This window comes from Vicia villosa, unplaced genomic scaffold (assembly GCF_029867415.1).
Source record: "Vicia villosa cultivar HV-30 ecotype Madison, WI unplaced genomic scaffold, Vvil1.0 ctg.000828F_1_1, whole genome shotgun sequence".
In the NCBI taxonomy this organism is placed as follows: domain Eukaryota; kingdom Viridiplantae; phylum Streptophyta; class Magnoliopsida; order Fabales; family Fabaceae; genus Vicia; species Vicia villosa.
Genome location: NW_026705364.1, coordinates 80,652 through 93,244, shown reverse-complemented (window position 1 = coordinate 93,244; position 12,593 = coordinate 80,652). Strand labels below are relative to the sequence as shown.

The window sequence follows — 12,593 nt, the reverse complement described above, 5'->3', positions numbered from 1 at the left end:
TGTATCTATAAAGATTAGATCAGAAGCAAGTACAAGATGGCAGGCTACGCTGACTGACAAAAGGAACGTTAGAAGCTATTAAAGGCAAAGCCAGTTAAAGTAGGAAAAGCAAGGCTCGAGGTAGTTGACAAAAGAGTGAAACATTAAATGCAATGCTGTACGGATCACGCAATGCATTAAATGCTCCCAATGGTCATCTTCTCAAACGCCTATAAATAGAAGTTCTGATGAGAAGCTGAATACAACACTTTGCGCAAACATACGAAAACGCTGTCAAATTCAAAAGCTCTCAAACTTCATCTTCAACCTCACTTCATTACTGTTGTAATATCTTGGTGAGATTAAGCTTAAACTTTAAGAGAAATATCACAGTTGTGATTATAGCTTTTTAAGAAGCATTGTATAACTCTTGTAAGAATTTGTTTACATTCATTTGTAAAGAACTATAGGAGATCAAGTTGTGATCGGATTCTCTAGAAAGTCTTAGAGGGTATCTAAGCATTGTGTTCCTAGAGTGATCAGGTTGTGATCAGAATACTCTAGAAGACTTAGAGGGTATCTAAGTGGAAAACCATTGTAATCAAGATTGATTAGTGGATTAAATCCTCAGGTGAGGTAAATCACTCTAAGGGGGTGGACTGGAGTAGTTTCGTTAACAACGAACCAGGATAAAAATATTGTGTTCATTGTTTTTATCTTAAGAGTTTTTAAAGTCACACTTATTCAAACTTCCCCTTTCTAAGTGTTTTTCTATCCTTCAATGAATTGAAAGAAAATATATTTCAAAATTGTAGGAACGAAGAAGCCGCTAAAGCATCATGAGTTCAACAAAAGGAGTCGAAACCACATGTAGGGGTTTCGAAGAAGGTGGCTAAAAGAATAGGAATGAAACCACTGAAAATCGAAAATTGATAGAAGGAGGCAACAGTTCGGGTAAATACTCGGAGGTTCAGATTTTCGATTACCCAATTCGATTTTCTCAATTCGCGTGTTTCAGACTTCTTCGTTTCTGTTAGTAGATTAGTTCGTTATATGATGTGTTTTGAGCTTGTCATGGATCGGTTGAACATATGCATTTCTTGCATTCTTGTCCTTACGACCTTTAGACTTTTAAAACTAAAAATTTGAGAATCTTAATAATAATTTTATAGAAAAGGTGTAAAATTCTAAGAATTGTTTTAATACAAAACTAAAAAATGACATCTAATTTGAATGTATACGTGGTGTTTTGTCATTGCATGATAAACAAATAGAACCATCAATCACTCCTTAATTAGTAACTATTATTTGAATTTCTTAATACTATATACTTCTGAAAACAGCACAACAATATTGAACCAAAAGTAATAATTAAAACACATGCTAATTAAGCTTAATATACGTACTATAAGAATGGTGTGATCAAATAAAGCCAACATTCAAATTATTATCCAAATTTTGCAAATTACTAACACTTTTTTAATCAAAACAACCAACCACAGTACATTTGTAGGAGGAACTTATTACTAAAATTAATTATGTAAAAAGCAAGGATACCAAGTAGTGTTAAATTTGTCCTTCAATCCTTTACAATATTGGACCACATTTTTCCATAATTTTTTTTACATGATTATTGGTATGATTAGATTAACTAGTAATGATGTTGGATAAGAAACTTATAATAATTAGCTGGGAAAAAGATAGTTGTAGTCAAGAAACGACTCAAACAAATTCAATAATTGTTTGGAATAAGTATGTGTTAGTTTGTTTTACTATATAGCAAAATCTAATGATGAATATATTTGACAATGATTCAAATGTCAAAATCATTAGGAATACAAAGTTTTACATTTTATGCATTATTCAATGATTATATCATTGCTTGCGTCAAAATAAAATAATAACATCATTGCTTTCTCTTTACTTTTTTGAAGAAACTTTCTCAATATAAATTAGTTATGTACCCATAAAAGTTGATCATAGAGAAAGAATCTATGGGATCAAAATAATCATGATTTTGTATTAAAATGATTATAGAAGTTTCTGTTTCTGTTTTTCGTTTTTTAGTCTTTTTTGGTTAATTTAAATTTTAACTTTTTTTTAGTCAATTTTTAAACTTAAGTCTTCACGGTTGTAATTTTGACTCTATACTTTATTTTAACTTGATTTGATATGGCAGTAAAATATTTAAAATATTCTATTGAAATGAGCTCATTTATTAACGGATAGTCGAAAGAAATGCAATGATGTGCCCTCAGTTAATAGTGCCATCTGTTAGTTCTACAACTTCATGTTCATTAGAACATTCATATTCGATTTGATTAAATTCATCTACAAATGTTAAAGATTCTTTAATATTATAACCAAGATATGAATTTGAATAAAATTAAAAATCTATAGAGAAATATTTTGGTATAACTGTTCGAAGAAAATGGGCGATTTCCGATGACCGGAGACGGTTTCTCTGCGTTTTTTTCTTGGCTTCTTCGCTCCCCTTCCTCACGGGGAAACTTAGTAGCTTCCTAGATAGGGAATACCCACTTTCTTTGTCTTCGGTTTAAATTCCTGGCTTTAGGGCTCAGGGACCTTGGCAAGAAGGTGTTGGTGGTTTTCGATTTGGGGCTGTTAGGATTTCTCTCCTTGAGGAGTCTCCCTCGCAATGGCAGAAGTTTGGCGAAGGAGCAATGGGAAGAGGGCCTTAAGGAATTTAGTTCAAAGGTGGGACGTTTTTCCTTATGGTGGAAGAGGGGGAGTAGGGAGTGAAGCAGGTAGTGATGCTAGTTGCGCTTCCATTTACTTCTCAGAGATACCTGATAGAGCGAAGGCGCGCGAGATTTTCGAGCTGTTTGGGTGTATCGGCGAGGTTGTGGAAGTGGTGATTCCACCGAAGAGGAACAAATTTGGTAAAAGGTTCGGTTTTGCCAGGTTCAATCAGGTGGAGGATGTCAGAGTTTTGGCAGTCAAGCTGGACAATGTGATTATTGACGGGGTTAAAATCCACGCAAACCCACCTAGATTCGAGAGGTATTCAAGAGGTGGAGGGGTTTCAGGTAAGGAGCCTCGGAAGTTTGTTCATCAGGACCAACTTCAGAGGAATAGTGGCAGAGGTGATGTTTCGTTTGTGGATGCAAGGTCTTTCGCGGAGGTCGCTGCAGCTAAGAAGATGGAAGGGGATATGAAGGGAGCGAAGCCGATTTTGGAGTTTTCATCTGACCCGGAGGTTTTTGCTAAGCTATCTAAGGCTTACGTCGGAAAAGTCATTATTCCTGGTATGACTTATAATATCCGGACTTGCTTTGAGTTGGATGGTTACTTTTCTATAAGGGTTACACCATTAGGGGCAAACTTATGCTTGTTGGAGGAGGTAGAAGAAGGTGATATCGGGGCTTTGATAAGGGAGGGTGAGGTGTGGTGGAAACAATGGTTCTCTGAGATTAGAAGGTGGAAAGCGGAGGACGTGGACGAAGAAAGGGTAACGTGGTTGAGGGTTTTTGGTGTTCCGTGTCACGCATGGAGATTTGAATTCTTTGAGCAGCTGGAAAAGAGAGTTGGAACTTACATTTGTGCTGATGAACAAACTCTGAAGGCAGTGAATATGGATGTGGGGAGATTCATGGTTCGCACAGTGTGCTCGAAAGTTCTAAATGAGATAGTGACGGTGCTCATTGATGGGGTTTCTTTCAACATTAAGATTATTGAAGATTTACACGGTCCGATACGGATTAATCTCAACAATGAGGGTCTGAATCCGGGTTCTAGGGGCGGAGAATCTTCAGATTCGGAGAAGGATTGGAATGAAGAATAGGAAGATATCTTGGCTATGAAGGAGAATGATGTTTTTTCGGAGGAATCAACGGCGGATGCAGATGTGTTGGGACCTCTGGAGACAGAGAATTTTATGAGCTTGGCGAAAACTATTTCTGAGGGCAATAATTTTTTAAAGGAAGGCAGTCTGTTGCCCATTGGTGGTGGAGAAAATCTTTTGGTGGCTGATGAAGATAGTCGGAAGGGAATCCCAGGAGTCTTTGACAAAGCCTTAGTGGAAGTTATGAAATCTAAAGCAACAGTGCGCACTGAAGCGTTGAATCTGAGTTCTTCCGGTTCTGAAGGGTTTAAAGTGAGCTGCTCTTTAGACACTCTATTCAGAAAAGAAGAGGCTGTCGCAGATCCTCTCTCGTCGGACGGGGTCTCTGGGTTGAATGCGAGGACGATGTCGAATGCAATAGTTAGAGATATGGGGATTAACAGAAGTGGTAGGAAGGATAGAAAGTTGTTGGAGTTATTAGGTCCTTTCTCCATTAAGAAAAAGAGAATTAAAAGAAGGCTTCTTAGCAGTCCAATTTTAAAGAAGTTGGCTCAATCGGGTGGTGGATGCGAGGTTGATTCTGGTTCAGGTGGGATAGTCTCGAAGAAGGGCGATAGCGAAGGAGAAGATTTCTCTGCAGGGGCAGTTTTATGTAGCGATCCAATTTCTAATGTTGACATGGTAAACTGCAATTCCAGATTTTGGGAGAACGTTGATTCGAATGTAGGAGCTAAAACATGGAAATCTATCTCGGAATTAGGGGTGGTATCTAGAAACATTGCGAAAGATTATCAGAGACAATTAGAAGAGATGGAGAAAGATGACAAAAGCAAATTAGTAGGGAGGAAGGAGAATGCAAAAGTGTCAAAATGATTATTGGCTCGCTTAATATTCGTGGGGGCGGAAACCGGCTGAAGAGAAAGAGGGTTAGCAGAATTATAGAGAGAGAGAAGGCTGAGATTCTTTTGGTACAGGAGACTAAGCTGGAAGAAGTTGACAGTAAGATTGTCAAGTCTCTTTGGCAGATTGATGGAATTGGGTGGTCCTATGCAAATTCCATGGGGTCTAGGGGAGGTCTTATTACCATGTGGAAGGAAGATTTGTTTGCAGAAATTCTGAGTTTTAAAGGAGAGGGATTTCTCGGAGTTAAGTTGAGGTGCAATGGAAAGTCCTTTTATGTGCTGAATATTTATTCTTCTTGCTTTCTTAATCAGAAGAAGAAGTTGTGGTCTGACTTATTGTCGTTGAGGGCGGTTTACGCGGACGCTGACTAGGTTATGGCAGGCGATTTTAACGCGACTGTTTCGAAGATCGAGAGGAAAGGGGCTGCTAGTTCAAGTCGTAACGCAGAATCTACAGGTTTTCAATCTTTTTTGGATCAGTTGAATCTTATAGACGTTCCTTGTAAAGGGAAGTGGTTCTCTTGGTATAGCGGTGACGGAAAAACTTGCAGCAGGATTGATAGGTTTTTGTTGTCGGAGGATTTAATCACGGAATGGGGTATCATCGGCCAATTTATAGGTAACAGGGACATTTCTGATCATTGCCCTTTGTGGCTAGTGACGGAAGCTGAGAATTGGGGCCCGAAACCTTTCATGGTTAATAGCGGTTGGTTCGATAACAAGTCTTTCTTACCGTTTATCAAAGGTGAATGGTCGAAGCGTTCGTTTCAAGGCAGGGGGATTATATTCTGAAGGAGAAATTAAAATCTTTAAAAGGTAGCCTTAAAGATTGGAATACTAATGTGTATGGGAAAATAGATTTTGAGATTATGGAAGGAGTAGCAGCCATCAACGAAGAGGACCGGTTTATAGAATGGTGTTCGGATGATCATTTGGAAGATGCGGTTAAGAGGAGAAGTGAAGCTACTGTCCGTTTTTGGACAAACGTTAGGATCAAGGAGAATCTTTTGCACTTGAAATCTAGAGTTAGGTGGGATAGAGATGGAGACTGTAATAGTAGATTCTTTCACAGCTCTTTGAAAGAGAGGAGGAGAAGAAATAGGATTGGGTGGATTAATTCTGAAGCGGGAGTATTTAAGGAGGTAGGGGAGATAAAAACAGAGGTTTGGCGGCATTTTTCAAAAAAGTTTGAAGAACACGATTTGGCTAGACCTGTTCCGGACGGAATTGTTTTCAAGCAAATATCGAGGACTCAAGCTGAAGAGTTGGAAGCTCCTTTTTCTGAGGTAGAAATCAGAGAAGCGGTGTGGAATTGTGAAAGCACCAAAAGCCCTGGTCCCGACGGTTATAATTTCGATTTCATTAGTAAGTGTTGGCCCTTCATGAAATCTGATTTTCTTCGGTTCTTTAATGATTTTCATAAATACGGCATTCTGTCCAAGTCTGTTACCTCTACATTTCTCACTCTTATACCAAAGAAGGAGAATCCTCTTAGCCTAGACGACTATCGCCCTATTTGCCTCGTGGGTTGCATGTACAAATGTTTACCGAAGCTGCTAGCAATTAGATTGAAAAGGGTCTTAAATGATGTAGTGTCTGAAAGTCAGACGGCTTTTTTCCCGAGTAGACAGATTATGGATGGAGTTATCGTGGCAAACGAGATTGTGGACTTTGCGAAAAAGGAAGATAAGGCTTGTTTGATTTTCAAAGTCGATTTTGAAAAAGCATATGATACGATTAGTTGGGGTTTTTTGAGATACATGTTGGAAAGATTGGGCTTTGGATTGATGTGGAGGAAATGGATGGAATCGTTAGTGTTCAATAGTCACATGTCGGTTTTAGTCAATGGCATCCCGTCAAAGGAGTTCAAAGTTTCGAGGGGTTTAAGACAAGGAGATCCGCTATCTCCTTTCTTGTTCGTTTTGGTAGAGGAGGGTTTATCGGGTCTGGTTGAGAGCGCAGCGGCAGCCAATAATTTCAGAGGCATTAGTATTAAAGGAGTGTGTAAGTTGAACATCCTCCAATATGCGGATGACATGATTCTAATCGGGGACGACTCTTGGAAGCATATTTGGGCTTTAAAATCGGTGCTTAGAGTTTTTGAATTGATTTCCGGCCTTGGTGTTAATTACCACAAGAGCAGGTTGATCGGGATAAACGTTAACTTAAACGTTTTGAGGGTGGCAGCAAATTTCCTTGCTTGCATCATCGATGTTGATCGCTTTAATTTACTCGGGATTCCTATAGGTTGTAATCCAAGAAGGATTGAGGGTGGGATCCGCTTGTCAACAGGTTGAAGAAAAGGTTAGGAGACTTGAAAGGTAGATTCTTGAGCTTAGGAGGAAGGATTACTTCGTTAAAGTCCGTGTTAAGCAGCCTTCACGTTTTCACCATGTCCTTTTACCGGGTGCCGGTGAAAGTTTGCAAAGAGATTACAAGAATTCAAAATAAATTCTTGTGGGGAGGTTTGGAAGATAAAAATAAGATCCATTGGGTTTGTTGGGATTCTTTATGCCGTTCCACGAAGAAGGGCGGTTTGGGATTGAAGTTAGTGGAGAAATTTAATGTTTCCCTTCTATCGAAGTGGAAATGGAGGCTGTGTCGGGAGGTGGATTCGATGTGGGTGAAAGTTTTAAAAGCTAGATACGGGGTCAATAACATCCTGCCCGGTTATTCTGGAAGACATTATAGATTGGCTTCGACATGGTGGAAGGATTTATCGAGGTTGGAGTTCAGACATCAAAATGGAGCTTTCATCGAAAATTGTCATTTTTCGTTAGGCAACAGTAAGATCATTCTGTTTTGGCAGGTAGCTTGGATCGGGGGGAACTCTTTGAAATCCAGTTTTCCGGATTTATATGAGATTTCGGTGGCCAAGAACGAGTCCATTAGCGCCATGGGGGATCGGGTGGCTGGTACATGGAGGTGGGGGAACTTGGGGATTGAGCAGCCGATTTTTTCTGTGCTTCAGCCGCGGATAGCAGAGTTACAGCACCTGCTGTTTTCGTTCATCCCTGTAGAGGGACAGAAGGATACTGTTTCGTGGCTGCCAGCGTCGGAGGGAGGCTTCACGGTCAGTTCTTGTTACAAGCTCCTATCGGATAACCATCTCTTCTCGATATTTAGTTCGGAACGAGAAAAAGCTTTGGATCTGGTCTGGAAAATAGCCATTCCATTCAAATTCAAAGCATTTGCTTGGAGAGCTATTATTAATAGGTTGCCGACAAAAAATCTTCTCTTGGTTAGAGGTATGTTTTCTAACGCTCCCGATCTCGTTTGTTCTTTTTGTGAGGTTGAAGAGGAATCTTTGCACCATGTGTTTTTTTCTTGTGAGATTGCAAAGAAAGTTTGGAGCTCTATTGCTTTTTGGCTGGAAATGGATTTGGTCTTATCAGCCAGCTCTTGGGATATTTTCTTGTATTTATTTTCCTCTTTTAAATCCAAACGAGTAAGGAAGGGAACCGAAGGATTGGTTTGGATTGGTGTTTGCTGGAGCTTATGGAGTAGGAGGAATAGGATTATCTTTGGAAAGGAGAAGTGATGTCTTTCCGATATTATTTGGAATGTTAAAGTTTTACTTTGGAAGTGGTCGTCCCACGGAGAAATTAGGTACCCCAATTGTAATTTTTACGAATTCTGCAAAGCTCCTTTGCTTTATTTCCGTTAAATATCAATTGGTATGTAATTTTGGTAGGGGCTGTTTTTTTTGTATCTCATCCTTCTTTTGTAATTGGGTTTGAGTACCCCTAGTACTCCCTTAATTTAATCCTTAATTACAAAAAAAAAATCTATAGAGAATATTTTATAGGCCAAAATATAAAAATGTGATTTATAAATTTTGACAAAAAAAAAAGAAGTAAAATCAGGTTCAGTGATTTATTTAGGAAGCATGGATGTTAACAATGGTTCAAGGAAAGACTATACACTACTACAAATAACGTATTTAACGTCGGACACGAAATGTGTTTTATCTCGTCAATGGAAATGAGATAAATAAGGTCGTCATTAAAAGTAAAGTCTTAACAACTTGGTGTTTAAAATACTGAGAATAAAAGTTTATTAGCGCATGAATTTCAACCCCAGTTTTTACACTTTTATTATTTATAGAAACTAACATCTTTTTTATCTCGATATATAAAAAAATATATATCGAGGAATCATTAGGTTTTTTTTTTAATAAAACTCGTTACAGTGTTTACCCATAATATTATATTTTTTTAATAAAATTCGTTACAGTGTTTATCCAGAATATTACATTAATTATTCATGAAGATCGTATGTTGGATCTTTAGTTCCTTGATATTCTGGGCAAGATCAATTACTGAGAAACTATTTTCTCAAAAAAAAAAAGTTAGGTAAATTAATTTCCGGAAGATCTAGATTTTAGATCTTCAAATCATATAATTTTAAGGTAGATCACATGTTGGGTGCAATGATGTTTTCAATCGCTTTTGCATACATTTGTTTCTAATATGAAAAAAAAAGGTTAGATAAAAAAATATTTTTTATTTAAATAAATATTTAAGAACACAAACTTTAAACTGAAATAAATTTTTGTTCTTGCAACCCATCATAGAAAATTCTTCATAACAAACACTCTTGCAAACCTTAAACTCTTCATGATGATATTTACTTGAGAGACACAATTCTTGATATTGAAAATGTAATCCATGATAGAGAACTTCTTTATAATAGAAGTTATTTATGTTTCACTTGGATCACTAATAGTAATGTCTTGAGTGTTGATAGTCATGAAATAGACGGCGAATTTGATAAATATCTTTGATAATATTATTTATGAATAAAAAAATATCTTAAAATAAAAAATATTATTTAATGATTAAAAATATTTTTTTTTCAAAAATAAAATGTTTAAGTATTGGTGATTTATCTTATAATCAACTTGACTTTATCTTTTTACGTCATGTCTTTATTGATCTCGTATCTCATCGAATTTTATTGAGCTTAGGATTGAATTTGTGTCTATAATCGATCCGATCTAATGTTATGGTTAAGTTCCCATTACCTATCAGTCGACCCCATATGTTCTTTGAACACCCCTGATATTAGCAGTCAGTCTCCTCTAGAGATCAAGCTCTATTGAAACATTAATTTTTATGAATCTATGTTCCTCATTAGATTTCTATACAATGTTTTTTGGTTTTTATATTCTTTTATTTTCAAAAAAAAATTTGAAAAAATAAAATTGTAAAAAAAAGAGACGTGACAGATTAAAATTGAATTTGAATAAATTTTTTAAATTTTAATTTAAAAAAGTCTCTTAAATAAATGGGTGTTGTCTGATACATCATAAATAGTTCTTCAAAAAATTTATAATAATTAAAAAATATATCATGAAATTTTTTACAACAAAGTCAATAGGTTTTGCTGATATTTTTACATGTAGTATTTTTTTTTTCAAGTAATAGTATTAGAAGTTCAAAATGAAACATAATATGTCTAAAATTTAATTTCTAAACATCATTAATTGTGCACAAATATTTGAAGTTTATCAATTTTTACAAATATATAACTGCAAATTTTTACACATTGTATCCGAATTTTAAACTTTTAAACGAATCTCTTTAATCATTGTTTATGTAAAATCATATGAATTTTACACATTAGTATTTTCATATTTTAAAAAATTTAGAAGAAACTAGTAAGATATTCGTGCGTTCGCACGGATACTGGTCTGGGTTGGATCGGATATAGCAGATAAATTCAATATTTAATTTTAAATTGAGGTATTATATGTAAAATTAAAAGTATTATAATATATATTATCATATTGAAAAACAAAACTAAATCATTGTTGAAAGACAATTATTTAAAAAAGTAAGACAGACTTCAATAATATATATTTCAATTAATCATATATAATGTTAAAATTAAAAAGTATTGTATAATATTAAATTAAAAATAATTGAAAAAAAAATAGATATATAAGTATTAAAAAACAAAACATTTTTATCGTGTCTGGATTCATAGATTATTTTAAAAATATTTATTTTTATTTTCATTAATTGTAAAGAAAATGTAATAACCCGTGCGCTCATAAGGATTTTGACCGGATTATCCGTGCGTTCACACAGTACTGGTGACCCGTGCATTTACACGATACTGGTGTGTTACCCGTGCGTTCACACTTATTTTCGAGTGATTATCCGGGCGCTCACGCGGTACTGATGTGTTACTCATGCGCTCGCACTGTACTGGTGTGTTACCCGTGCGTTTGCACGGGTATCGGTATCAAAATAATTTCAAAATAAAAAATTAGATACAAAAATAAATAAAAAACAATGCATTTTTCTTGTGTTTGAATTCATACAATATTTTAAATATATTTATATTTATTTTATTTAATTGTACAAAAAATGTTATAACCCGTGCGTTCACACGCTACTCGTGTATTACCCTTGCGTTCACACGGTATTCGTGTGTTACCCGTGCGTTCAAACAGATTTTGGCCTGGATACCAGTGTGTGGACCGCGGATATGTCATAAATTAGGTTATGAAATTCAAACAAATAAAAAATAAAAATGGACTGCATAATAATTGTATACGTTTTTACAAACTACTATCGTTAAGAAAATGTATTTTTAAGATATAATTAATAAAGATTTTAAGATATGTTAAATTTATTGGGCTTCAGGCCCATCTCTCAAATTCACCATTTGAGATTCAAGTGGTTTGTGATTGATAGGTATACACTCAAATTGAATGTAATTCCAAGTTCCAACTATGTGAGACATATTCTTAATAACAACTGAATTGACAGAGAAGCAAGCATAAGATTTTCAGCTGAGTTGAAAACCAAACGATGTCAATCCCTTCATAGTTGGGACATATTCATGCATCAATGTTTCAGTTATTAGAAATAATGAGCATTACTTATACGTGCATGTGAAGGAGTTGCAGAATTCATGTTCATATTATTGACAGGTTATTTACTCACACAATATTCATTTCAAATTCAAAATTAACTCATTTTTTATTTTAAGTTTGAAAACAAACACAAAGGAGAATAAAAAACTGAATTAAATATTTAATTTTGATTATGTCTCAACATGGTCTCCACTTTTTGAGAGCCAATATTACCAGGAAACCACGTTGGAAAAGGAAAAAACATATATTCATATGATCTCCATGCAAAAATCTAACCCAAAACTCATTACCAATGCACATAAAATTTTCACTATAACTATATATCATTTGCACCATCTTCAGCAAACATAGGATTTCCAAGTTTCAAAGCTGCAAAAGATTTTGGCATATCAGCTACCAAAGTTGTACTATATCTATCTGCAGATGAATTCAAAACTAACAGATAAAATCACTATACAGAAGATCAATTGATGAACATATATAATAGTTAATAAAACATAATATAGACAATTCACTGAACTCATTTTGAAATGTTAACATAATATATAGACAATCCATTAATTGACAATGAAGCAGCTAAACCTCATTTTGATATATTTAACATAATATAGACACCGAAGCAACTAAATCTCACAAACCACTGCACTCATTTTGATATGTTAATATAATATAGACAATCTATAATATTCGACACCGAAGCAACTAAATCTCACAAACCACTGCACTCATTTTGATATGTTAATATAATATAGACAATCTATAATATTTACTGTACGCTGAGTCTCTTGAGTTTCATCACTGGGTTTATTCCTTAGGATACTTAATATAAGCGCAAATTAATCCAGTGTAGCCGCGGTTTCTGTAATTCTATAACGATTACCCCAACGTTTATGGAGACATAATAATACCACAGCGGTTTCCAGCAGTACCCATTGAGTTGACGGGAATGTTAGAAAATATCAGTTTCAATCGAATGGACTGAGGCTGGAATCGTGAATGGAATCACTTTTCTTATAGT

At 35.4% G+C, this 12,593-nt stretch overlaps 1 protein-coding gene across 1 annotated transcript; it reads left to right on the top strand.

Annotated features, from left to right (window-relative positions):
* Positions 1 to 2,638: 2,638 nt before the first annotated feature.
* LOC131631451 (uncharacterized) lies at positions 2,639 to 3,784 on the top strand. Its single transcript, XM_058902248.1, has one exon. The coding sequence runs from the start codon at positions 2,639 to 2,641 to the stop codon at positions 3,782 to 3,784; it is 1,146 nt and encodes a 381-aa protein (XP_058758231.1).
* The last annotated feature ends 8,809 nt before the right edge of the window (positions 3,785 to 12,593 follow it).